This window comes from Gymnoscopelus braueri (genome assembly GCF_963280865.1).
Source record: "Gymnoscopelus braueri genome assembly, chromosome: 4".
Classification (NCBI taxonomy): domain Eukaryota; kingdom Metazoa; phylum Chordata; class Actinopteri; order Myctophiformes; family Myctophidae; genus Gymnoscopelus; species Gymnoscopelus braueri.
In genome coordinates, this window is record NC_137605.1 from 1,989,450 (window position 1) to 2,016,550 (window position 27,101).

The following is a 27,101-nucleotide window of genomic DNA, read 5'->3' on the forward strand; positions in this document are numbered from 1 at the left end:
CTCAAAGGAAAGGATGACAATATAATGACAAAATGCCCAAAATAGATACAGAGTGACAATGACAGGTTAAACATGTCTGTAAAAACATTTGACAGCTGACTAGAGCAGGTCTGGTCTGGTCTGGTCTGGTCTGGTCTGGTCTGGTCTGGTCTGGTCTGGTCTGGTCTGGTCTGGTCTAGAGCAGGTCTGGTCTGGTCTGGTCTAGAGCAGGTCTGGTCTGGTCTGGTCTAGAGCAGGTCTGGTCTGGTCTGGTCTGGTCTGGTCTGGTCTAGAGCAGGTCTGGTCTGGTCTGGTCTGGTCTAGAGCAGGTCTGGTCTGGAGAACTGGAGGCTTTGACACTTTTAAAAACTTTTCTCAGGTCAATCTGTACGACTTGATGTGTTTCCTCGTTGAGTGAGTCAACAAGGTTCTGTTCATGTTCTGGTGGTCCTGAATCACATCAGAACGCTCATAGAAGCTGTTCAGGTCATGTGGGAGTGAAGTGGTTCTGTTGGAGGCTTTGTGGAGTGAAGTGGTTCTGTTGGAGGCTTTGTGGAGTGAAGTGGTTCTGTTGGAGGCTTTGTGGAGTGAAGTGGTTCTGTTGGAGGCTTTGTAGTCCGTTATGGCTTGTAGTCCCTGCAACATGGGCCTGGAAACCCCACCGTTGTTGTTCTAGTTCATCATAACTACTGTTTTATGGAACGTAAACAGCTCTTAAAGGGGTATTTCACTTTAAAACACTTCATTTTATCGTCTACCCCAGACAATGTTTAAGTTGCTTGATTCAATATTTAGATATTTTGTCATACATACTATACTGTATAAGCCCATTAAACTCCAAACTGCATTTTAACCATGTTAGAAAACACACGTCCTTGGTTCTGGTGACTGATATTGTCTTCTAATACGTGAGTTGGCCGTGTTTTTTCATGGTGGTTCCATGGAGAAGCCGTGGGTCTGTATGGATGTGTCTGGATGGAGAAGGGTCTGTATGGATGTGTCTGGATGGAGAAGGGTCTGTATGGATGTGTCTGGATGGAGAAGGGTCTGTATGGATGTGTCTGGATGGAGAAGGGTCTGTATGGATGTGTCTGGATGGAGAAGGGTCTGTATGGATGTGTCTGGATGGAGAAGGGTCTGTATGGATGTGTCTGGATGGAGAAGGGTCTGTATGGATGTGTCTGGATGGAGAAGGGTCTGTATGGATGTGTATGGATGGAGAAGGGTCTGTATGGATGTGTCTGGATGGAGGAGGGTCTGTATGGATGTGTCTGGATGGAGAAGGGTCTGTATGGATGTGTCTGGATGGAGAAGGGTCTGTATGGATGTGTCTGGATGGAGGAGGGTCTGTATGGATGTGTCTGGATGGAGAAGGGTCTGTATGGATGTGTCTGGATGTGTCTGGATGGAGAAGGGTCTGTATGGATGTGTCTGGATGGAGAAGGGTCTGTATGGATGTGTCTGGATGGAGGAGGGTCTGTATGGATGTGTCTGGATGGAGAAGGGTCTGTATGGATGTGTCTGGATGGAGAAGGGTCTGTATGGATGTGTCTGGATGGAGAAGGGTCTGTATGGATGTGTATGGATGTGTCTGGATGGAGAAGGGTCTGTATGGATGTGTCTGGATGGAGAAGGGTCTGTATGGATGTGTATGGATGTGTCTGGATGGAGAAGGGTCTGTATGGATGTGTCTGGATGGAGAAGGGTCTGTATGGATGTGTCTGGATGGAGAAGGGTCTGTATGGATGTGTCTGGATGGAGAAGGGTCTGTATGGATGTGTCTGGATGGAGAAGGGTCTGTATGGATGTGTCTGGATGGAGAAGGGTCTGTATGGATGTGTCTGGATGGAGAAGGGTCTGTATGGATGTGTCTGGAGGTCATAGGTCAGCCTGGAGGTAACGCAGCAGGATTATAAACTGGAACTTTCTGCTGGAATTTGATAAGAAACAAACAAACAAAACGTGTCACACAACAGCTTTAACTGCCTTAATTAATTATCTATTGGTTTTATGTTTCATTTGATGGACTTTAGTTCAGGGGTCTTCAATGTTTTCAGGCCAAGGACCCCCTAGCTGAGAAAGAGATGAAGCAGGGACCCCCTCTATATAAAATTGTGTTTCAGATTAAACTTTTTTTTTATTACTTGGCCTGATCTTTTTTCCCTCTACACCTATTCCTCTTTGCCAAAAAATAGCAGATCTACAAGCTCACGAGGCGTTGTGAGCTTGTAGATCTGCTATTTTTGGCTAAAGTTATCCTCAGAAAAGTGATGCTAGGGTTCAAGTGGTTAATGTAAAAAAAAAAAGAAATCTTATAACACAAAGATTTGGCGGACCCCCTGTATTAACTCTGAGGACCCCCTAGGGGTCCCGGACCCCCTGGTGAAGACCCCTGCTTTAGTTTGTGTTAAGGCTGTTAAAGTGTATTTACATTACCCAGAACTCCTTATACTCTATAGAATGTGTTCAGGAGAACACAGTAAGTAAACACTTACTAGTTTAACCCATTCAATCCAGGAACGCATCGGTTTCACTTTAGATGGTGAAAAAATGTGAAAATCTTTGAATATATATATTTGTTGCCAGACCCAATGGTTCGGCCTACATGAGGCTTTGTCCCTATTTCGTCCATACATGGGCATAAAAGAGGGTTCAAGTTTCGTCCCCCATAGTGATGGAGCTCACTTAAATAAAATTGATTTTTTGAAGTGCATAATCCTATTTATAGGTTATTAATGTCATCATGTGTCTCGCTAGCCAATCACAGTGCTGAATAGAGTCAGCCAATTTCGTCCCCCTTTCGTCCATACATGGGCATAAAAGGAAAAGGAATTTATTCTGGGTCTGGCAGAACCAGGTCTCCTGGTCTTGTTTTTCAAACAAACATTTGTAACTCAAATTTTTGCTTCTGGGGGGTCCCTGGAACAACATATTTTGAGATGGGGGTCCACGGCCAAATACATATAATTTTGGGGGTCCTTGACATGTAAAAGTTTGAGAACCACTGATTATAGCAACGTACGTTTTTTTCAAAAGACGGTTAGGATTTAGAAGACATTTGTAGAATCCCCCAGAAGCAAAGATTTGAGTTAAAAATATTAGCTTTAAAAAAAATATATATATATTCAGCAATATTTGCACACATTTTCACGATAAAAAATAATTAGCAGATCTACAAGCTCGAGTGCCGCGCTATGAGCTTGTAGATCTGATATTTTTGAATAGCCAAAAACATCTAAAAATGACACGGATGCGTTCCAGGTCTTACAGGTTTAAAGTGGAGACGCAGGAGAACGTTTGTGTCACTGTGTGTTGATTTGGACTCTTTTCCTTTAGATTGTAAGCAGCCAGAGAGTTCAGGACCCTGCTATCACATACGCTGTCTGTAAATATGTCTACGTTTATTTAACCAGTTTCTATCCTGTGTTTTATTTCTTGGCCTGCCCTACATCTATCTTCTCACAGAAACTACTAAATGATGGAGCGTGGATGAAAAAATATATATTTTCCACTTGACACCTGTAAACCTGTGATGTGACATTTAAAGCTGGTTCTGATGGAGGCTAAAGGAATGCTGTATTGAGCCATAACACGTCCATCAGTGTGAAAAGGACTGGAGGCAGTGAATAGTGACAAACAGACTGGACTGAAAGAGGGATTTGAAGGTGTTGGTTCTTACCCAGATCTCTGAACAGACACGAGTCGTGTTTCAGCAGAGCATCGTAGAACGCTGATATCGCCGTTGCTCCTTTTCGTTGCAGAACGATGAGCAGTTTTCTCATTTGATCTTGCCGGGGCGTTACTTGGCAGATTTCGTCGTACGTCTCAGTGGTGAGAATGTCTTTCTCAAAGAGCTCGTCTGCTATACACAGAACCCCTGTGACACGCTGGATCAGGGAACCCCAGTTCTTCTTCACAAAGTCAGCTTTCATGTCTGTCAACAACAAAACATAGATTATGATGTTAATGGACTTCTGCCCTCAGCAATGAAGAGGTACAATGACGTTGTTAAAGTTTAATGAAATTCTACTGATAAGCTGGTGACATCTAAATTCTACTGATAAGCTGGTGACATCTAAATTCAATAAAGGGGCTAACAAGGTGGAAACAACTCTGAAATTTAAAATAATAACAATATTGCAGAACCAATGCAAATACTTTGGGCCGGTCCTTCATATTGGGTAGATAATAGGACTGGTTTTCAAAGCAGTGGTTGCTGCTGTTCCAGCTCATAATAATGCATTTACATTTCCTCAGATCTGATCAAATGCCTACGTGTTGTTGCTGGGAATGCTTCCTATTTCACTATCAGTTTAACTAAAACAATAGATGAAACCTATTATTACCTAACATGGAGTTGTATTTTCTTAAAGGCAGACCTATTAGTATTTCACCATTAATAAGAGAGTTGTGCTGTGATGTGACTGTAAGAGAGATGGAAATAACTGTCTGGTTCTGCAATGCTGAAAACCCTGATATCACACAAAGTAAACCCAATCATAATCATTATTAAATTGCAAATCAAACTGACCATGCTTCGGCATTTTCCTCGAGCCAAGCTGACCAAAGTCAGCTTGACGTTTGCGTTGGAGTCTGCCTGGTGTTTTCTCTGTGCTGCTGCCAAACAAGTCATCTGACAGCAGAACAAAAGATAAGCATCATCATTCAGAAATACACTGCAAAGTTACACACATTATGATCAAGAACAATATAAACACAGCCATTCAGTAGACAGGTGACTGTGCACACACACACACACACACACACACACACACACACACACACACACACACACACACACACACACACACACACACACACACACACACACACACACACACACACACACACACAGCTGACTGTGTACAGACGGTAGGTACCTTGTCTAATGGTTGCAGTCCATGCAGGAGCATCAGAACCACTCACTTTGAGGTTCAGTTTGAAAGGAAGTGGCTGCTGCTCATAGTATGCTTCAAAGTATCCTTTGAAGACAGTTGATTTCAGGGTGAATGGCAAGTCCTGCAGAGACACATAACATTAATGATGAACTTGTATCACACGTTCATAATAAATACATACATCATGTTCAAGAGTTCCACCACCAGGTTCTGGTGTAGTTTCAATCCGGCTGCTGTCAGAATGCTGAATGGGGCATAAGCCTGAATGAGGCATAGGCCTTGTTCAGCAGCCTGACAGCAGACGGGGCAGACTTTTCTGGCTCTTCCTGAACACACCTGTGGATTATACCAGGGACAATGACTTGGACTTTAGCCCCCCCCCCCTCGGACACACCTGTGGACAACACCAGGTACAAATGACTTTTTGTTGCACTCCCTCATGGAGCTACTTGCGGATTATACTAGGGTCAGTCCACCCTAGGTGGACACGCACTGACCTTTTGCACCTTAATCCCATGTATAACGCACTGACTTTTTTTGTCTTTTTTTATTGTGCTCCTTTTCCTCTAAGCACCTTAACGTCCATTGTCTATCATGCACAGTATAAGTATAACATGCACATTATACAATACATTGCTGCTATGCTCAGGCACCTTAGTTTTTTTTAGTTTTTATTATCTCAGGTAATTTGTAAATATGTAGATAACTTGTCTGGCCTTCTGTTGCTCTCTTGTTTTGATATCCTTCCCACTTGCCCCCCTCCCTCTTCTTCCCCCCCCCCTCTTCTTTCTATGGAAACTAACGTTGCGATGGGAACGATGTACAAAAAATAATTTCACCCACTTTTTTACCTTGTAAACCTGTGATGTGACAATAAAACTGATTCTGATTCTGATTCTGATTCTGATAGCTACGCCTGTCTTCACACAAACACACCTCAGGATCAATCTCCCCACTTGGCTCACTCATCAGGTGGTAGTTCCTCTCTCCCAGGAGACAGCAGGGATTCTTGACAACTGTAGAGAAATGTCCCCTCTTCATCTTCTTCTTGATGTCCTGCCACACACAAGGACAACATGTGGACAAGGTGATGAGAGAAGATGAGAAGGAGGGTGAGGCAAAAAGAGACAGCATTTGGTTTTTATGAACCATATATCTGGTGATACAAAGTCCCAGAAAACTGCAGGTCTGCTGACATTCTTATTCCTTGTGCTATACAAATAAAATGGCTTTGCCTATTATCATTTATTTTTGTCCCAATGCTAAATGTTTGTGTCTCCATCTTGGTTCCCTCCTCACTTTAATATGTGATGAGCTGCAGCCGGGGGCGAGGTAGATGCGGAAAATGTGAGTGTCAATACGACTCCCCAGATCCTCGTAGACCAGCACCGCTCCATGGCATTCCATCTGCTGTGGGTCCAGGACGATGACACCCACGGGTGACAGGGAGGACACCGGCCACTTCAGATGACTGCCAGAGGACTGGACTCTCTCAATGACGGGATTCTTGCCAGTGACGTGTAGAACACCAAATACCTTCTCCTTTCCCTGGCCTGCAGGTGAAGATAATGAGGAGGAAGGATGGAGGGAGAATGCATGGAGGCCACAGATAACACAGATAACACACAGATAACACACATAACACAGATAACACAGATAACACAGATAACACACATAACACAGATAACACAGATAACACAGATAACACACAGATAACACACAGATAACACACAGATAACACAGATAACACAGATAACACAGATAACACAGATAACAGTGGAACAAAAACATAGGATACGGTGGTTTGGATTCATCCTATTGTAAAAAATATTAGACATGGAAGATGTTTAGCTTTACAGTAGTACATTACATTACATTACAGTCATTTAGCAGACGCTTTTATCCAAAGCGACTTACAATAAGTGTATTCAACATAGGTAGGGAATGAAAACTACTAATCACCAGAAGTCTTTAGTGCATTTTCTGCAAAAACAAGCAACCAAGAGTATACCTAGCGCTAAGGTAAAAGTACAATATATCAGCTACCTATTTCCTTAAACAGATGAGACAAAATAGCTAAATCAAATGAGCATGAGCTAAAACAAATAAGTGTATCGACTTCGTATCGGTAGTAGATATGTGGATCGCGGTTTCTAGCCGTGGTTGCCGCGGATAACCGCAGTTTGGGTGGATTTGGGTAAATCAAATATAATTATTAATTAATATTAGCTGTACAGTCATTATTAAATATGTCAGAGGCAGCATCTTCTCACCAGCCAGGCACAGGGAGTGGGGGAGCTGGATGGACTTGAGGGCAGATGGATCCTTGTTGACCGTCTGTACGTTGAATATGGGACCAGCGATCATCCAAGGGTTCTGGAGGAACCTGCTGAACTTGGACCAGGACAGGACGGAATAAAGCACCTCAACGCGCTCTGACGCCTCAAATATCAAGCCTGTGAACGCACACTCATATGAACCTTCTCCTTCCAGCTGAGTCCTAAAACACGCACACACGCACACACGCACACGCACACGCACACACACACACACACACACACACACACACACACACACACACAGTCTCATAAGGAATCAGAATAGTATTAAACCAGGAAGGCAGATGATGTCAGAGTGATGTCCAGACTCACTGCAAACGTCCTCTGGAGAGCTTCTCAGGAACGATGGTCTCATTGCCGTAGCTCTATCAAACAAACAAACAAACACAGCAGATCATGTAGGATCAGCAGCAGCCACACATACTCATATCAACAAGAGGTTCTGCTTTGAACAAACAGACCTGCTGGACGTCTTCACATGTTTCACAGCATGATCTTGAGTACGCCTCGTCTGGAGGAACACAAAACAACAGATACTCATACAAGATGTTTGACATTTTGGATATTTTCACATCAAACGTGTTGATTTATGCTGTGTTCACACTGACATACAAAGCTATACACGAATCCACAGAGCGCTGCCCTGGGCGCAGCCATTGCTGCGGTGTCAACGCTCCGCGGACGCGACACCGCAGCAATGGCCGCCTACAGGCAGCTACAGGCAGCGCGTCTGTGGATTCGTCTATAGGCTACCATTCATGTTCAGCCTGTTCCCTGTTCTTTATAAACACAGACTTCATATTTTCCTTGCTTTACGTCAACAAGCGTGTTGATCAACACTTCAACAGAGACACAGTGACAGACGGGCTGCATGGATCTGTAGCTTTGTATCTTTTGTCACTTTTATCCAGTGGTGTAAAGTAACAAAGTACATTTACTCAAGTACTGTAATTAAGGTACTAATTAAGGTATATTAACCCATTAAGACCGGGAACGCATGTGTGTGTCATTTTTAGATTTCTTTGGCTATTCAAAAATAGCAGATATACAAGCTCATAGCGCGGCACCGAAATTTTTTAACTCAAATCTTTGCTTCTGGGGGATTTTTACAAAATGTCTTCTAAATCCTAACAGTTGATTTTTGAAAAAACGTGTTGCTATATCAGTGGTTCTCAAACTTTCTCATGTCAAGGACCCCCAAGATTTGTTCCAGGGACCCCCCAGGATTAAAGATACAAGTTAAAAGTGTATAAATATATTGAAAGATTTGCACACATTCTCATGGCTTTTTCCCCCTCAAAAATAGCAGATCTACAAGCTCATAGAGCGGCACTCGGTGCCGCGCTATGAGCTTGTAGATCTGCTATCTGCTATCTAAAAATGACACAGATGCGTTCCCGGTCTTAATGGGTTACGGTACTTTGACTTTACCGGAGTATTTCCAATTTCCAGTACTTTTACTTCTACTCCACTAGTATGTTTACTTTTGGTACTTAAAGTACAGTTTGATACCAATACTTTTGTACTTTTACTCAAGTAAATTTTGAATTCCTGACTTTTACTTGTAACGGAGTACTTCTAGATTGCAGTATTGATACTTTTACTTAAGTAAAACATTTGAGTACTTTTTCCACCACTGCATTTATCAGCTTTGTAAATGTTTCCCAGTGTGAAAGCAGCATAACTGTGATTTATAGATTCATATACATGTATTCATCTCTCACGTACCATCATCACAATCATCCAGGTACTTTTTCTGGAGCTCTGAGTCTGCAGGAAGACATTAAAGAGAAAACATTTAGTTGTGTGTAATCCTTCATGTTGTATTCACACCAACACACAGTTCATCATGTAATTGATTATTATATATGTGTTTACCTTCCTCTCCACTTTCTATCTTCATCGTCTTCATCATCTTCATCCAGTCTCCTGTAGAGAGTAAAGACAGAGGACAGTTAGTGATCAGAGGCAGCTTGGAGGCTTTTAGCGTGTAAAATAATGATATGATCCATGTCTCTCACCAGAATCCTCATCCTCCTCTTCCTCTGATGACACATTCATAGATGAATCCTAAGAATGAAGAGGCAGAATAATGAACACAACGTTCAGCCAGATTCAGCCAGTCTAAGACATTTACATTCAGAAAGCTACAGCATCTTGAACCCAGTTCAGCTGTTCTATGGATTCTTGATGATTGGCAAATCACTTATCTCACTTAATATGATGTCCATTGTCCAAGGACTGATATCTGATTGGTCTATTATGGACATACAGGGGGGACATAGTGGGGGCCAAGAACGATGACCAATAAATGACATGAATAAACATCTTACAATGATCATTAATGACATTAATAAAATATAAACATGAATCAGAGTTCTTACAAAGACCATTTATGATGGAGAAATGACATGAATAGAGATTGTTCAGGATCTAAATCAGAATCATTTTATTGAGTGAAATGTGTTTTTGTGCGAGCTCCATCACTTGTTAAAAAGAAGTGAAGCTTTGTTGATTTTCACTTTACAGAACTTGTTTCTGAACGGTCAGAATGAGGATTTAACTTTAATGTGATGTTATGAGACGTTTGTTGGATGTGATTTTCATAACATTATGTAGGTAATTTCATTATATGATTCTTTTTGCTGTATTTTCTTTTCTTTTCCCCTTTAATTTCACCTCTTCTCTTCTCTTGGCTAGGGACAATTACTTGAATCATTACTTATTAATTAATTAGATATATGAGATCATGTACATTTTGAGTTATTACGTTTTGTACTCAACCTATGTATCCTTGCATTAAGACAGAGGTGCAAATATTTCCCTTTGAGAAAGAATAAGAATTTAAATGTGTGATTGATGTCAAACTTAAAGGAGAAGTTCACCCAAAAAATTACTTATTTTCTATCAATTGCACACCCCATGAAGTAGTGATGCGCGGGTTGACCCGTTACCCGCGGGTCCCGCGGGTCAACCCGCGGCGCGGGTGGTCGAGTCAGGATTTCAGAGGTAATTATGCAGGCAGCAGGTGAGCGGGTCAGCCGCTCTCACACGCAAAAAAAAAATCAAAAAATCTAATTCCTAATAAGAATAAGAATAATAACAATAAAACAGTTTGAATACACTTGGGGTGTATACTTGAAGATTATTTTCTAACCTTGATTTTACAGAATTATAGGTACGACCCGCAGGGCTCAACCCGCCCTGCAACTTGAGCCATAGATTTATATATGGGTTCGCGGGGCGGGTTGAGGCGGGTTGGGTTCCGTGGTGGGGCGGGTCATGAAAAAACCCGACCCGCGCATCACTACCAGTAAGCCTTGAATTCATGGATTTATTTTTGTTTTTGTGGCATTCCTAAGCCAATAATTTGATGACCGGGTGTGTGTCCGGTAGGAGACACAAATAATCTACTTTGAGTCTCCTACCGGATACATTAGCCGGTAGGAGACGGGAATCAAATTATTGTCTTAGGAATGCCACAAAAACAAAAATAAATCCATGGATTCAAGGCTTCATGGGGTGTGCAATTGATAGAAAATAAGTAATTTTTTGGGTGAACTACTCCTTTAAGTTTCTTCTATGAAACATCTTCATCTCTCACACTCATCACGTCAGCGTCTGTCTGGGTTGGAGCTTCACTCATGGTGCCATATCCTGAAGAGGACGCTATTGGTCCAGGATCTGCCTTCAGCAGCCAATCAGAGACCTTCTTTTCAGCTGACCTGCGGTATTCAGATGGTGTTCCACCGCTCACTGCTACAGAAGACAACAAGACATTTAAACATTTAAGAACTGATTATTATCATTATTATTATTGTTATTATTATTATTATTATTATTATTATTATTATTATTATTATTATCATTAGAGGACTCCATCTCACATTGAAGTCCAATGAGTCTTCTATTCATCATCACCATGTCTTCTACTTTCTCCAGCAGCTCTGTGACTTCTACTTCCCACTTGTGACCATCTAGAACATGATACCTGAAGCCACATTTCTCCAGGATCCACCTCAGAGGTTCTCCTTCAGACTCTATGTACTCCTCAACGCGTCTCCCTCCCAGCCAGCATCCCCATATGAACAGAACCAGAGTGTCTCTCCAGACTCTGTCCCCCAGCAGCTCCATGTGTTCCTCCACTGATCTCCTGTCAGCTTCAGAGAAACTGGACCTGACATCAACAGTCACCAGGACAGCGTGGGGTCCAGGAGAACACAGAGTCACACCGTGTAGAAGGACGTCTTTGGTCTTCTGTGATGGAGGTGTAGTCGACCAGTCTGGACAGATCACCACACTCACATTTCTGTCAGCAACTCGGCTCTGTTCTCTGACACATTGTGTCAGTTTAGTCAGGGATTTGAACTCCTGGAATATGAGGTTATTGTATGTTAGTCATAATAATCTCTGTTCTCTGACACATTGTGTCAGTTTAGTCAGGGATTTAAACTCCTGGAATATGAGGTTATTATTGTATGTTAGTCATAATCATCTAAACCTTCTTTCTATTCTGTCCTCAGTGAAGAATTCCCTCTTAATCTTTACACAGTTTATCTCACTGAATTATTCTACTTGACTTAGTCTGACTGTCATAAGAACATTACAACTAATGAAATAAAACAGTAATTAAATATATGGAATAATTTAACACCCTTAATAATAATATGAAGATGGTTAATAATCGCAAGTAGCATACAGTTCATATATGTATGAAGTATACAGTACAATCATCTGTGTTCATTTAACTCTGATTGTGTAAAAAATTATGCATTTTCATACATTTAGTAAACTTTGAGTTAAATTAATATCAATAAAGGTCTATCTATCCGTCCGTCCCTCCCTCCCTCCCTCCATCAATCCATCAATCCCTACATTTATCCATCCATCCATTCATCCCTCCCTCCCTCCCTCCATCCATCCAATAATAATCATAGATGAACATGTTATAGCAAAATGAGATTGAATATTTTGGCTCAAGCAACACCATGATAGGATGAAGTATAAAGTAGGACTTATGTGTTTAACAGTGTTTTTAATTATTAACTGTCTATCAGAATACTGAAGACTACTTTCACTTTCATGTTTAGTGTAATGAATAGACAATAACGTATTTTGACATTTGAGATGAACATCTGTGTGTATTGATCACTGACAGTTCATTGATTAAATGTTTTAACCACTTAAGTCCTATTTTATACTTTGGCTCTTTGAAAATAGTAGATCTACAAGCTCACTGGGATGTGATGCCAAGTTGTGAGCTTGTGGAACTGCTATTTTCAAAACATTCAGAAACATGTTAAAACTAATTGTGAATTTATTTTGATAAAATAGTGAAACATGTTGTGATGCCAGGGTGAAGGTGTTTAAACATTAATGACAGCAGATCCTTTAACATTATCATCAGAAAACATTTATATTTCATCTCTTTACTGTTTACTTTGAGCTCATTCATTATAACATCACATTCATATAATAATATTACTCACCTTGAATAGAGTTTCTGTAAACACACCCTGATCCAGTATTCTATTTCCAGCTGTGTTCCTGTCATCCTGCTCTCCACCAACCAACATCAGCCTCACATCTAGTAGATCCAGATGTTCTCCTGACAAACACAAAGTCTACATTAGTTCACTGAACACTGATTTAAATATTTAGGACCTGGATTCAGAGATTGAGCTTCATGAATTATTATAAACTATTGTGTGTGAACTGAGCACAGAACAGTAGAACTAATGTATCACTCATTTAGTATTATACTGTATGTTCTCATGTGATCAATTATGTTAATGTGGTGAAAATTCATAAAATAATCTCTGAAGATGTTAATCTGTTGGTCATTAAATCAGTCATAACATCACATTTAACAGTTTACAGCAGCCTTCACATAAACACTGTGAATATATAATAATAACAACAATAATAATAATAATAATAATAATAATAATAATAATAACAAAGTTGACATGCAGCTGCTTTACTGTTGTTCAATAAGAACCTTTTGATCCTTCTGTCAGTTCCTCTAATATACATCCTACAATAATTAAACAAAGCTCTGTCCCCAAGAATGTGTCTGTGTGTTATGTGTGTTATGTGTGTGTGTGTGTGTGTGTGTTATGTGTGTGTGTGTGTGTGTGTGTGTGTGTGTGTGTGTGTGTGTGTGTGTGTGTGTGTGTGTGTGTGTGTGTGTGTGTGTGTGTGTGTGTGTGTGTTATGTGTGTGTGTGTGTGTGTGTGTGTGTGTGTGTGTGTGTGTGTGTGTGTGTGTTATGTGTGTGTTATGTGTGTGTGTGTGTGTGTGTGTGTGTGTGTGTGTGTGTGTGTGTGTGTGTGTGTGTCTGTGTGTTATGTGTCTGTGTGTGTCTGTGTGTTATGTGTCTGTGTGTTATGTGTGTGTGTGTTATGTGTGTGTGTGTGTGTGTTATGTGTGTGTGTGTGTGTGTGTGTGTGTGTTATGTGTGTGTTTGTGTTATGTGTCTGTGTGTTATGTGTCTGTGTGTTATGTGTCTGTGTGTGTCTGTGTGTGTGTGTGTGTGTGTTATGTGTGTGTTTGTGTTATGTGTCTGTGTGTTATGTGTCTGTGTGTTATGTGTCTGTGTGTGTCTGTGTGTTATGTGTCTGTGTGTTATGTGTCTGTGTGTGTGTGTGTGTGTGTGTGTGTGTGTGTGTGTGTGTGTGTGTGTGTGTGTGTGTGTGTGTGTGTGTGTGTGTGTGTGTGTGTGTGTGTGTGTTATGTGTGTGTGTGTGTCTGTGTGTTATGTGTGTGTGTGTGTGTGTGTGTGTGTGTGTGTGTGTGTGTGTGTGTGTGTGTGTGTGTGTGTGTGTGTGTGTGTGTGTTATGTGTGTGTGTGTTATGTGTGTGTGTGTGTGTGTGTTATGTGTCTGTGTGTGTCTGTGTGTTATGTGTCTGTAATTAATTGTAATTGATCTGCATTTGCACACAGACATTGACCATTACCATGTGCACGGACCAGCGGAACCCGTTTTTCACTTTCCCCAAATGTCAGCTGTTTATTAGCGCTTTACGTCAAATAATTCAGGCTATGGGACCATGCTTACAGCCGTCGGCATGGTTACGCCCCGGCCTCCCCCCCACCCTGAGCTATGGGATGAATGATCGAACTGCGCATGTGTCAAAACCATACACCCACTCTGTTAGACTGTTGCCGTCTGGCACACGCACACACAGAGAACATGCTTAAACTTATAAAGGACTTTCATTTACGGGCCGTGTACACTAAGAAAACATTATTACGGTTGTGTGTGTGTGTGTGTGTGTGTGTGTGTGTGTGTGTGTGTGTGTGTGTGTTCGCGACGAGGGACGGCTCCGGCAGTTGGAACTGTTTATGAGCCTGTGGCTCCACGACGGGACGCGCGTGTGTGTTGCAAGTGTTGCAGGTACCAAGTCACTTTCCATCCCTGATCTACTGTCTGTTCACAGCACATTACCCACATTGCACATATTTTGGGTGCTCATATCCCCCGACGGGTATGGTCTAGTGGTTTTAATTTTAGCTTTTAATTTATTGCTCATTTATTTCTGCACTGTTACTCTACAGCATGTGAGCTGCATTCTTAGGTATTACAAGTGCAATATAAATCAAATGCATTAATAGTATTAGTAGTAGTAGTAGTAGTAGTAGTAGTAGTAGTAGTAGTAGTACAACTACAAATGATTTATTATTAATTTACCAGCCAGATTTATAGGCTTAAAGACAGACAGACAGACAGACAGACAGACAGACAGACAGACAGACAGACAGACGTAATAAACATTACCTTCAAGCAGAGCTTTCAGTTCACTTCTTTGTTTCTTTGTCTTGCTCATGAATGTCAGGACATGTTCCTCTATGTCCCTCTTCCTCTCTGATATCTTCAGTGAAACATCTCCATCATCTTCATAGTGTCCACCTCTGTTTCCTGCCACCATCTCCTCCATCTTCTCCAGCAGCTCTTTGACCTGAGTGTCATCTCTCTGCTGATTGTTGAAGACATGGAACCTGTTCCCACATTTGTCAACAAGCCAGCGGAGGTCTTCTCCTTCAGCCTCGATGTGCTGCTCAATGCTTCTTTCTCCCAGACAGTCTCCATGGGTGAACAGTACCATAGCATGACTCCATACGCTGGGTGACAGAAGTGTCATGTGTTCCTCTAACGCTACTCTCTCTGCTTTGGTGAATGCTTCATCAAGACGAACCGTCAGAAGAACAGAATGAGGTCCAGGGCAACAGAAGGACACACTGTTCTGGATCTCCAGTTTGTCCATCTCTGAGGTGTCCTGTAGTGGACTGTTGTACCACCAGCCTGGTGAGTCCACCACTGTCACCTGTCTCCCTGCTACTTGACCCTGTCTCACCTCACACTGCACTGACCTCTGACCCTCTTTAAAAACCCTTCCTGTCAGAATGGTGTTTCCTGCTGAACTCTTCCCAGACCAACACCTTCCCAACAACACAATCCTGAGGTCAGTCAGTCCTGTCAGAGAAAACATAGTTTACTTTAACTTCATCATAAAGCCTCAACATGCTGGTGTCACTCTTTTTTTTATCCAAAAACAGCAGAAATTGCAGATCTACAAGATCACAACATGCATTGTTATATTGTAAATTGGCTAGTTTAGCTATCTGTATATCGTTGCTGTCAGGCAGAAACCTTGTATCTCCATATTTCAACTTTTTATGCATTTTCACAACTCTACTTCATCATACAAGAGTGTCGCACGAAATTAGTGAAAATAACAAAAGTAGTGAAAAAGCTTACAACGCGTCGCAATGCGATGCGTTGTAAGCTTGTAGATCTGCTATTTTCACATATTTAAAATATTTAAAGATAATAAAAAGAGACGTTTTGGACTTGCATGTTTTCCACTTGACAGCAACGATATATAAAATGAATATTTTCACAAAATATTGACACCAGCTTTAATGTTTGTTTTTTGCTCACATTAGGATTTATGTCCAAACATGTTGTTCCCTTTAACAGAATAAAACTAAACATACCGATATGTTTTGGAAGTCCAGGTGTTTGTTTCTGACCATCTGTCCTCCTTTGTTCGGCTCTTGTTCTGATAGCTGTCTCCTTCTCCTTCAGTTCCTCTGAGACGTGTTCTTCTGTCTCATAGTGACCACCATTACTGGTCACCATCTGATCTATCTTCTCCAGCAGCTCTGTGACCTGACTTCCATCTCCTCTGTCTCTGATGTTAAGAACATGGAAGCGCCCTTCACATTTCTCAATAAGAGATCTGAAGTCAGAGTCAGATCTAATGAGATCAGTGTCCATGTTGTTTCTATCAGCTACAGTGAACACCACAGTAGTGTGTTTCCACACTCTGTCACTGAGGAGGAGATTCACATGCTCCTCTGCTGACATCCCTGTTCCTAGATATGGGATGACCAATGGCATCACTAGGACAAAGGCATGGGGTCCTGGAGGACACAGATTCACACTCTGTTGGATTTCTAACTGAGTCAGTTTAGGGGTCAGATCTAGGGGATAATAAGACCTCCATCCTGGAGTGTCCACCACAGTGACCTGTCTGCCTGACACTTCCTCTTGTCTCATGACACTCTTAGTTGTTCTTCTGTTTGTGTCAAAAACATCTCTGCCCAGGATGATGTTTCCTACTGAACTCTTTCCACTGGGTTCAACTTCAACTCTCCCCCCAATCAGAACAATTCTCAGTTCTGACCGGTCACTGTTCTTCCCTGGTTGGAAAAATACATATAATATTCATAAATATTATTATTATGCTCAAACAACATCTCTGCACTGATATATTTGGCATTTAAACATTAGGTTACAGGTTCATATAATATCTCAGTTAAATAACATTTTACATTTTATACTTTATACTCTTGAATGCACTTCAATTCAATCATTTATTGCCACATCAACTTCAACAGTTATGAATCGTCTGTAGCTCACTCGTGAAAACCCTGAAACCACATGACTCTCTAACCACAAATTATTTTGAAATTTGCTAATTGTTTTACCTTTTAAAGTTTAAAATAATCGTTGTAACTAGTTTAAGCAGAAATATTATTTTGTGTTTTGAGCTCAACACTGCCATCTATCTGTGTGATTGTAGAAGACATGTTTCTGTTACCAATGATACTAATGAAGGCTCTGTTCCATTATGGTTGTTACAATGATACTAATGAAGGCTCTGTTCCATTCTGGTTGTTACAATGATACTAATGAAGGCTCTGTTCCATTCTGGTTGTTACAATGATACTAATGAAGGCTCTGTTCCATTCTGGTTGTTACAATGATACTAATGAAGGCTCTGTTCCATTCTGGTTGTTACAATGATACTAATGAAGGCTCTGTTCCATTCTGGTTGTTACAATGATACTAATGAAGGCTCTGTTCCATTCTGGTTGTTACAATGATTCTGGTCAAACAGAGTCAGTGTGTTGACTCACTGGAAACACTCTGTGGGTCTCACAGTGTGGTCCAGGGACCCTCATGGGTCCTTGAGGGGGTTCCAAATGAACCCTTACAGGTGTGTAACTCTGAGAGTGTACAAATGGACCAGTTTTTTTTTTCCCTTGAAATTGTCAAGTTTGAGAACCACTGTGCTACATTAAATGGAACAGAGCCTTCATTAGTATCATTGGTAACACCTGTGAAGGAAGTAAGGAAGAGGCCCAATTTATTTCTAATATGGCTGCTGTGCATTGAGCCCATTATTCATTTATGTACTTGTTATTTAGATATATTATATTTAAGCTTCTTTTACAAAGCTTATGCTATGTGAAAGAAACAGTTTTGACCCCCCCCCCCAATATTCAAAGTTCAAACTCAGATGATTATTTTCTTTTTAAAATATGTATTATTTATAAGATGTATTTATATTGATAGGATAGAGAGAGATGGGGGGTGACATGCAGCAAAGGCCGTCTGGACCGGGACTCGAACCCGCGACACGCTGTCAGGCTACTTTAGAGCCTATAGGTGCCTGGACAGCGGGTCCAGGCCACTCTGATGATTATTAATTCATATGGTATACATCATGTAAAGTAAACAAATATATATAATTCAGTTTTACAAATTCAAGTCATTGTAAATGTAATATACTTGACTGTATAACCCAAAACCCAGTATTAGAGTGTACTCATATCTATATATGAATATAAATGCTTCTGAGAACATAAATAGGTCTATACACATTAAATACATGGTTTAGGGTCAGGGTCTGGTTACAGTCATCCAACTCATCCAACACACAGTCAGACATGTGTGTTTCCCATGTTATCTTACATGCATGTTGAGGACAGTGTTGGTTTTCTGGTGTGTAGTTCTTTAGACTTACGTTGGAGTGTTGACTCACTGAAAGAAAACTACAAGTCAAATGGCTGCCAAGTGCAGGTCAAACCACGACCTTTCCTATTGGTTGTCACCCCAGGTCAAGGTTCACCAATGTTGAACTCACACGCTTCAGTGCCGTCAACAGGCTCCGCCTCTTTTCTCTCTTAAAATGGAAGTGAACGGAGAAGCAGGGAACAGTGTTGCCATGTCTGCTTATTATAAGGGACTTTGGGTTTGTTTTTATGTAAAGTCTCTTGTAAATATTGGTAGTAGCGGGTTGTGTTTTTTTGGGGCTTGTTTCTAAAGTGTAGTTGTTTATTTGGGCTTCTTGTTTCCTAATGTTGTTTAAACCAATGGTTCTCTAACATTTCAAGGAGTGAAGGACCCTCAAATAAATATGTATTTTTCCACGGACTCCCATCTGAACATATTTTGTGCCACGCATTAGAGGGTAGCACGGGTCCCAAAAAATTTACCCGGTCCAAAATGGACAGAGGATCATTAAAAAATATTAGACCCGGTCCGACCTTATTTTGCTAATTGCTAATGCTAATTTCACCAAGGTATTCAAATTAGCCCTGTGTGTCAGTCAGCTTCTGCTGACAAGCACTCGAGTGCAACTTACTTTGATGTTAAATAAAGAGGCAATATACACATTGTGTTGAAAATATATCCTCCGCAGTATCACTACTCTAATCTAATTTAAGATGTACAAGAAACCCTCTGTGACTGTTCTGGGTATGAACTATGGACGTTAAGAGTTTGTTTGCTGTTTGACTACTATACGCTTCTCTCTCTCTGTCTGTGGGACATGGCAGGCAGCAGAGTGTGTGGGAAGGAGGGGGAGGAGGGAGGGGCCACAGCTGACTCTCTTAAAGAGACAGAGACAGGCAGACTGGCTGCTCTGCGGTCACATTATTATTGGGCGATCAATATCGGTGAAAATAATCGGGTTTATTTTGAGATCGGTTCGATACTGATATGGCATTTTACGGCCGATATCGGCCGATTTCGATTGGTTACCCGTTACCGATCTAATCGTAGATCCCTACTCACAACGTATCGCGATGCGTTGTGAGTTGTGAGTAGATCGGCAATTTTCAAATAGCTGATGTAAGTGCTCAAGTGGTAAAACGGGTGGCTTCTTTTGGGCCGGTTTTCATAGACCTGTTCACTTGTTTCTCTCGCAAAATCTAGCAACACTGGCAGGGAAGCTTCTGTCGCATCTGAAGCACATGTGTGCATGGAACCTCAACATTGGTGGAACTTGACCGGACGCCAGCCGATAGGACCAAAGGACGGTGCGTTGCATTGACCACACTTGGCAGCCATTTAGCTTGTAGTTTTCTTTCAGTGAGTCAACACTGCAATGTAAGTCAAATGAACTACACACCAGAAAACTGACACTGCCCACAACTTGCAAGGCATCATGGGAAATGGATGCGTCTGAGGTTTTGGCTTGTGTTGCTACAACGTGTCTGAATTGTACTGTATGTGTGACAAGGTCTTTAGGGTTCTGTAGGAAACATTTAAATCATGTTTCACCTTCTGGTTTGATACTGCTCTGAATCCCATCCTGTGAAGTGTCTTTCTCCTCAGCTGTCTGCGTCCGTTCCTTCTTTCTCTGCCGTCGTTTCCTCCATTTGGAAAACATTGTAGCCTACACACTGGAAACACACAAAATGTCATTTTAATCAATTTGAACATTAAGTTATCATCTGATAATGAAAAATAAAGTGATTTCTATCAACTGCATCTGCTTGTTGACTGAAAATTCATCACTAGCTGAATGAAGCATGTTTAAGAACATACTATACCTAGCAGCTCATGTTACAACATGAATGAAACATGTTCAAGAACATACTAAACCTAGCAGCTCATGTTACAACATGAATGAAACATGTTCAAGAACATACTAAACCTAGCAGCTCATGTTACAACATGAATGAAACATGTTCAAGAACATACTAAACCTAGCAGCTCATGTTACAACATGAATGAAACATGTTCAAGAACATACTAAACCTAGCGTCTCATGTTACAACATGAATGAAACATGTTCAAGAACATACTGGCCCTCATTTATCAACGCGGTGTAGCCCAAATAATGGGCGTATGGCGAGATCACAGCACCTTTCGGCATTTATCAATATATCCTGACGTGGGCTTCATCCTACCATAGGCTGAGATCTCACGTCTGGTCGAGACCAGTTGTTGACGTTGGCTGCACCCGTTTATTCCATTCTAGACCTGCGGAGCAGAATTGTCTGACTGTCTGACAGGCATCTGGACACATAATCCACTCCTAAATGTAGAATATATCTACACTAATAAATAATCCCTGTGAAAATATAACATTTTATAAAGTAATTTAAACAAACTGCTTTAACAGTGATCAGTTGCATTGGCTATTTTAAAATTGCAAGCTCAAAAACAGGTCGCATCGTGACGTGTTGTGAGCTTGTAGATCTGCTATTTTCAAAATATACAGCGCTTCTGCGAGCGCATTTTCGGGACTCCCGACGATCTTTTCATGGACAGTGAGGTGTACAAACTTACAGTAGCTTGTCCTATGTTATGGAGTTATGTCATAGAGAGTTTTGAAGACTACAACCTGGCTGGGTTAAGGATATAAACCCGACGCTCCAATCTCTTATTAACGTGGTGGTACGGGAATCACTGCCGCCCGTCCGAGTCTCACGGGAATATCCTACATGACTGCTTGTGCACTGCTCGGTATGGGTTAAATAAATTAATATACAAACGTATTCCATTCATGGCTATGTGATTGGTATCATAATATGTCATTCATGTAGGCTACAAGCCTACGTGACAAAGATTGTACCGCTACGGTACGGATTACATGAAAAACACAGTTGGGCGCGTGTGTGTGTGTGTGTGTGTGTGTGTGAGTGAGAGAGAGAGAGAGAGAGAGAGAGAGAGAGAGAGATGCGTGTGCGTGTGCGTGTGTGTGTGTGTGTGTGTGTGTGTGTGTGTGTGTGACTTGACAGGCAGCGAGGCGAGGCGAGCCGGCCAAACTCTTTCTTTTCGGTTCTTCATGTCGTAAAATCGGGGTGTTTCCAGAATATTTAAGGGTGTGTTATTTAAATGACGCTCGTTTTCAGACGTGAGATTTATCAAAGCTCCGACCTGATGTACGCCAGGATTGGCTGTGTAGGATTTATTGATAAATGTGACTTCGACGTTGGTGTACGGCCGAATATATGGAAAAATATAAGCCGGTTTATACGCTCCGTTGATAAATGAGGGCCACTATACCTAGCAGCTCATGTTACAACATGAATGAAGCATGTTCAAGAACATACTATAGGTAGTAGCTCATGTTACAACATGAATGAAGCATGTTTAAGAACATACTATAGCTAGCAGCTCATGTAACAACATTAATGAAACATGTTTAAGAACATACTATAGCTAGCATCTCATGTCACAAGCTAGAAAGAAGCTAACCTATTTGGTGTGGTTCAAACTGACTGAATGTAAACAATAATGATTGAACAGTATAACAACACAGATACCAACTATAACCCATGAATGAAGCATGAATAATAACACAGATACCAACTACATAGTTTGATGTTACACTGTCACGTGACAGGGGTCATAGGTCATCACTTGCACTGCACAATGGTTTTGTTTTGTGAACCATTCTTAAAGAGCCCTGCACCTTTACTAGTGGAGCTAAAGATTAAGAAACATTATAAACTGCAAAAAAAGTGCTCCTCGGAGCACAGGTCTCCGCCAGGTCAGGCAGGTTATTGTGGGGCAGCAATGTTCGGAATTAGCCAATCAGGATGGAATATGAAAAATCGGACGGAACCATCTTGATCACTTGACTATATGTGTACCGATTTGCATGATGTTTGAATATGTAGGAGTAATATAAAAAAGAAAAGTGTTGCAAAATTGGCCTCCTGGTGGCGCTATAATAGGGAAATTTTAAAAGGGTGGCATTTGTTCTTCAATGTAGTGCGAATGTGCGTGCAAAGTGTCACCGCAATCGGACGCTGCATTCATGATGTGTGGCATTTTCTTCAAAACGGGCCACTCCTGCAAACTTTAGATGTCAATGTTAGCCAATCAGGATGGAATATGAAAATATTAAAAGATCCACCTTGATCACATGACTATAGAGATCATGTGTACCGATGTGTGTGAAATTTGGATAAATTCTGAAGGCTTAATATCAAAAAATGTGTTTTACATAAGTCGGCCTCCTGGTGGCGCTATTAAAGGCAAATGTGAAAAATGCAGGGCAGTTGCTTTTCCTTGGCCTCTAGGGAGTGTGCGTGCAAAGTTTCATGCAGATCGGTGCAGTTATAGTTAAAAACACAAATCGTCCATTTATAGCGCCACCATGAGGCTGATTTGAACATTTTCAAGTGGCATTTCTTCCTCGGCCTAGTGGGAATGTGCGTGTGAAATCTCACGGAAATCACAAGCTGCGTTCATGATTTGAGGCATTTTGTTGAAAACGGAGCAATCCTGCAAACTTTGGAAGCCAACCTTAGAAGAAATGTGTTTTGCAAAAAGCGGCCTCCTGGTGGCGCTATAAAAGGCTAATTTGAAAAATTTGGGGCAGAGGTTCTGCTCTGGCATCCAGGGAGTGTGTGTGCACAGTTTCGCTGCGATCAAGCCAACGGTGCCAGAGATTAGCTGTACACAAAAGGACAGAATGACGGACACACGGACGGACACACGGACGGACGGACAGGGGGCAAAACATACTCTCTCGCCATGCCTTTCGGCCTGGCGGAGACAACTAGAAAGGTGCAGGTCTCTGCCAGGCCGGGTTGCCCATCCAGGGCCTGCACATTTTGGAAGGCAGTTATAGACAATTGGAATGGAATATGAGAAATCTGACTTCAGAGATAATTATGTACAGATTTGTTTGAGTTTTGAACAACAGTTATAGGAGTTGTACAAAAATGTGTGTTTTGAGGAAAACACAAAATGGCTAGTAATCTAGTCTAAATGGCTAATGGCTAAAAATCTAGTCAGGCACAATATGGGGATTAAGTCACAATCCAAGGAATCCAGGTAAAAGAAGATGGTTCAAGAGTTATAGGACATAGCAGTGGTGGCCATTTTGTGTCATGATTCAGCAGGATCCTGATGGCTTGGTTCCAGGCTTAAAATAATGAATATAAATAGTTTCGGAAATCTCGATGGGGGAAATGAATGGGCTTTCGACATCACAAAATGGCCGCCACTGTTATGCCCCATAGGACAAAACGTGACCAATCCACACCAAACTTAGCACAAACAATAGTCACACTAGGAGCTCGGGTGGCTCAGTGGTAAAGTACCTGCCCTCCACCACGGAGGTTGTGGGTTCAAATCCACCGTGGTGCAGCCGGCTTTGTCCAGCGCCAACACAATTAGCCTGTGTTCTGAGGAGGGAAGATATCACTGCACGTAATCCTAAAGGCTGGGGGCGGAGCCTGGCAGCAGGGAATGTTGGACGGGAGGATTAAGACGAAGGCTCTACGTCCCCCCGGTGGGGGCTCCTTAATGGCAGGTGAGTCAGTAGGATACAACAGCAGTGACAACACAACAATGTGTGTGCGGAGGAATTAATTGGCATAACGACTAAATTGGGGAGAAAAGGGGTAAAAAAAATAATAAAAAATAATAGTCCCACTAGGGGCCACAGGCTCTAATCCACACTAAACGTGACACAAACACAGTTCAGGGCTCTGCCATGAGAATAGTCACACCAAAAAAGCTAGACTGCACACATAAGTGACACTACAACAGTGTTTAACACTACAACAGTGTTACAACAGTGTTTAACACTTCAAATGGACATAATACTAACTCTGTCACCATTGCTAAGATCAGCACAATCTTTTACATATAATTCTAGTAACCTCTGAGAGAACCTCTTGAGCCCAAAATGTTTCTGCCCGGTTCTCCTCAGTGCCCCAAGCTATTGATCTCAAATTGCGCACAGCCATTGACCATTACCATGTGCACGGAACTGTGAAGCCCGTTTTTCGATTACATCAAATCTCAGCTTATTATTACCGTTTATGTGTCAAACAATGGGAGATCACGCTGCGCAGGGTTGCCAGGTTTCGCGAGACAAACAAGCAGCAAGGTCTATGAAAACAAGGCCAAACGAAGCGAGCCCTACAAGCAACAAGGTCTATGAAATGAAGGCCAAACGAAGCACCGTCACACATATACATTGCCTCTTGGAAAACAGCCAATCTACACGCGTCCCCACACCCACCTGCACTTTCACAACCAACGCCAAAAACACACTTCCACATTGCCCCTAAACCGCTTACAATAGGCGAACATGGCAACACCAAAGTCTGTCACACCATAGACCCCGCCCACTCTGAGTGCATTCTTACGGATCTGTGTGTGTGTGTGTGTGTGTGTGTGTGTGTGTGTGTGTGTGTGTGTGTGTGTGTGTGTGTGTGTGTTTGCGACGGGACCCGGGCCGAGGGGGGAGGGGGCGGGCGAGTAACATACACCGTACACCTTCAAAATCTGAGACGCTGATACGCTCTGATACGCTAACTGACGGCGCTGACTGACTGGCGTTAATGTGCACTGTGCTGCAGCAAAGCGAGAGAGAGTAAAAAAAAACGATTCTGGAACGCTCGCCCCAAAACACACTCGCCCCCATTCATTTCGCGGACAGAGGCCGCCGGATTAGACCCGGGGCGAGTGTGTTTAGGGACGAGTCTTCTGTGATTTCATTCACCAGCCAGTGTTGCCAGATTTTGCGAGAGAAATAAGCAACCAGTTCTATGAAAACAAGCCCAAAAGAAGCAACTTAGGCCACATGAGCACTTAAAACCTACAATATTTTTGGAAGCAAGCCTAAGCAAGTACACTTTAGAAACAAGCCCCAAAAAAACGCAACCCACAACGACCAACATTTTACGAGAAAACTTTACAGAAAAACAAGCCCAAAGTCGCTTCTAATACGCGGACATGGCAACACTGGCCCCAGCAGGTAAAGCCCCGGAAGAGTGAGACAGGCAGCGCCAACAACAAAAACAAACAAGGAACCGAGAGTGGTACGAGAGACAGAACGAGAGCAAGACAGACATTACAGAGCGAGACACACGAAAATTTGCACATGCAATATTTTTGTGGGCCACACACGCGCGCGTGCAAATTTTTTACATTTAATTAATTATAGACGCGCGCATGCCGTGCGTGTGGGAGGCAGGGAATAATCATAGTATACCTAAAAAAACTAGAACACACCACTGCGCGTGTGTGTGTGTGTTGAACGTGCTTCGCCCAAGTTACAATCTCAGCTGTTTATTCGCATTTTTATGTCAAAGACAGTCTCAATCAGACAATCTCGCCATGCTTATGATGGCTGGAGAGAGAGAGAGGGGGGACAGACAGAGAGAAATAGAGGGGGAGGGAGAGAGAGAGCTGTGTGTGAGAGAGAGAGAGAGAGAGTGAGAGTGTGTGCATGAAATGCACTGCAATCCTTTCGTGCAAAGGTGGTACCACGTCGCGTTTAAGTAAATCTCTCCACCAGAGACACAAAAATTACTCTCATCTAGCCATTACACCATGTCGAGTCTCCGAAAATCTGTACAAGCTAACGATACGACCGTTTCACAATCTCGCCCCTAAACACGGTCGCCCCGGCTCGCACCGAACGGTCTGGGGTGAGCAATCTGCGCCTAATTGTCTCGCCCCTAAACACGGTCGCCCCGGATCGCAACGAATGGTCGAGAGCGTTTATTTGTTAAGGACGCCCATACATTATCCACTGTTGAATGTGCACCCTTTAAGTGCATATCTGCATGCACATAATGATATTGTTGTTGTTAAGTTGAAATAATAGTTGTACAAGTTGTAATAACAGTGTTGTATAATTATTTTTGCTGTAGTAATCAATTCATTATAATATAAGTACAATGAATGACAGAATATATATATATATGTATATATGTATGTATGTATGTATGTATGTATGTATGTATGTATGTATGTATGTATGTATGTATGTATGTATGTATGTATGTATGTGTATGTATGTATGTATGTACAGTAGGACGTGCAATAACCCCACGTTTGCAACTACTTTTGCCTGCGCACTTCACCGGGTATGGTCTAGTGTATTGAATCCATACAGTATTTCCATAAACAATGTAAATGTTCTTCAGTCATGGTGCATCGTCCCATCTGAGCTCTTGTTAATACAGATTTAACCACTTTCCACTTTCAAAAGCAGGGGAAATAGCAGATCCAAAAGCTCACAACATGTTAAGATGCAACACGTTGTGAGCTTGTAGATCTGCTATTTTCACTACCCTTGTGTGAAACTGTTGTACCATGAAGTACTGGGTAAAAAAAAAAAAAGACAGAAAAAACATAGAAGTGTAAATATGGAGATACAAGGTTTCTGTCAGACCGCAGTTGACCGACAGCAACACAACAAGACAACAGGTTTACAAGACTTACCTCAGATTGAGCTTTTATTGGTGTTTGTTCTTGATGGTAGAAGAATGTTATTTTATAAACTTCCTGCTTAAGTTTGAGCAGCGTCTTTAGGGTGCGCC

At 41.8% G+C, this 27,101-nt stretch overlaps 1 protein-coding gene across 1 annotated transcript; it reads right to left on the minus strand.

Moving 5' to 3' along the window:
- Positions 1-1,836: 1,836 nt before the first annotated feature.
- On the minus strand, positions 1,837-27,101 carry LOC308084035 (uncharacterized protein). The gene is made up of 19 exons (XM_080426506.1): positions 27,004-27,101; positions 20,077-20,198; positions 16,218-16,925; positions 14,998-15,693; positions 12,706-12,824; positions 11,104-11,584; positions 10,821-10,975; positions 9,238-9,286; positions 9,095-9,145; positions 8,945-8,986; positions 7,678-7,727; positions 7,529-7,581; positions 7,151-7,377; positions 6,177-6,430; positions 5,814-5,933; positions 4,860-4,998; positions 4,511-4,612; positions 3,659-3,913; positions 1,837-1,909 (listed from the first exon to the last, which is right to left on the minus strand). The coding sequence occupies exons 2-19, from the start codon at positions 20,183-20,185 to the stop codon at positions 1,890-1,892; spliced, it is 3,630 nt and encodes a 1,209-aa protein (XP_080282632.1). The 5' UTR covers positions 20,186-20,198; positions 27,004-27,101; the 3' UTR covers positions 1,837-1,889.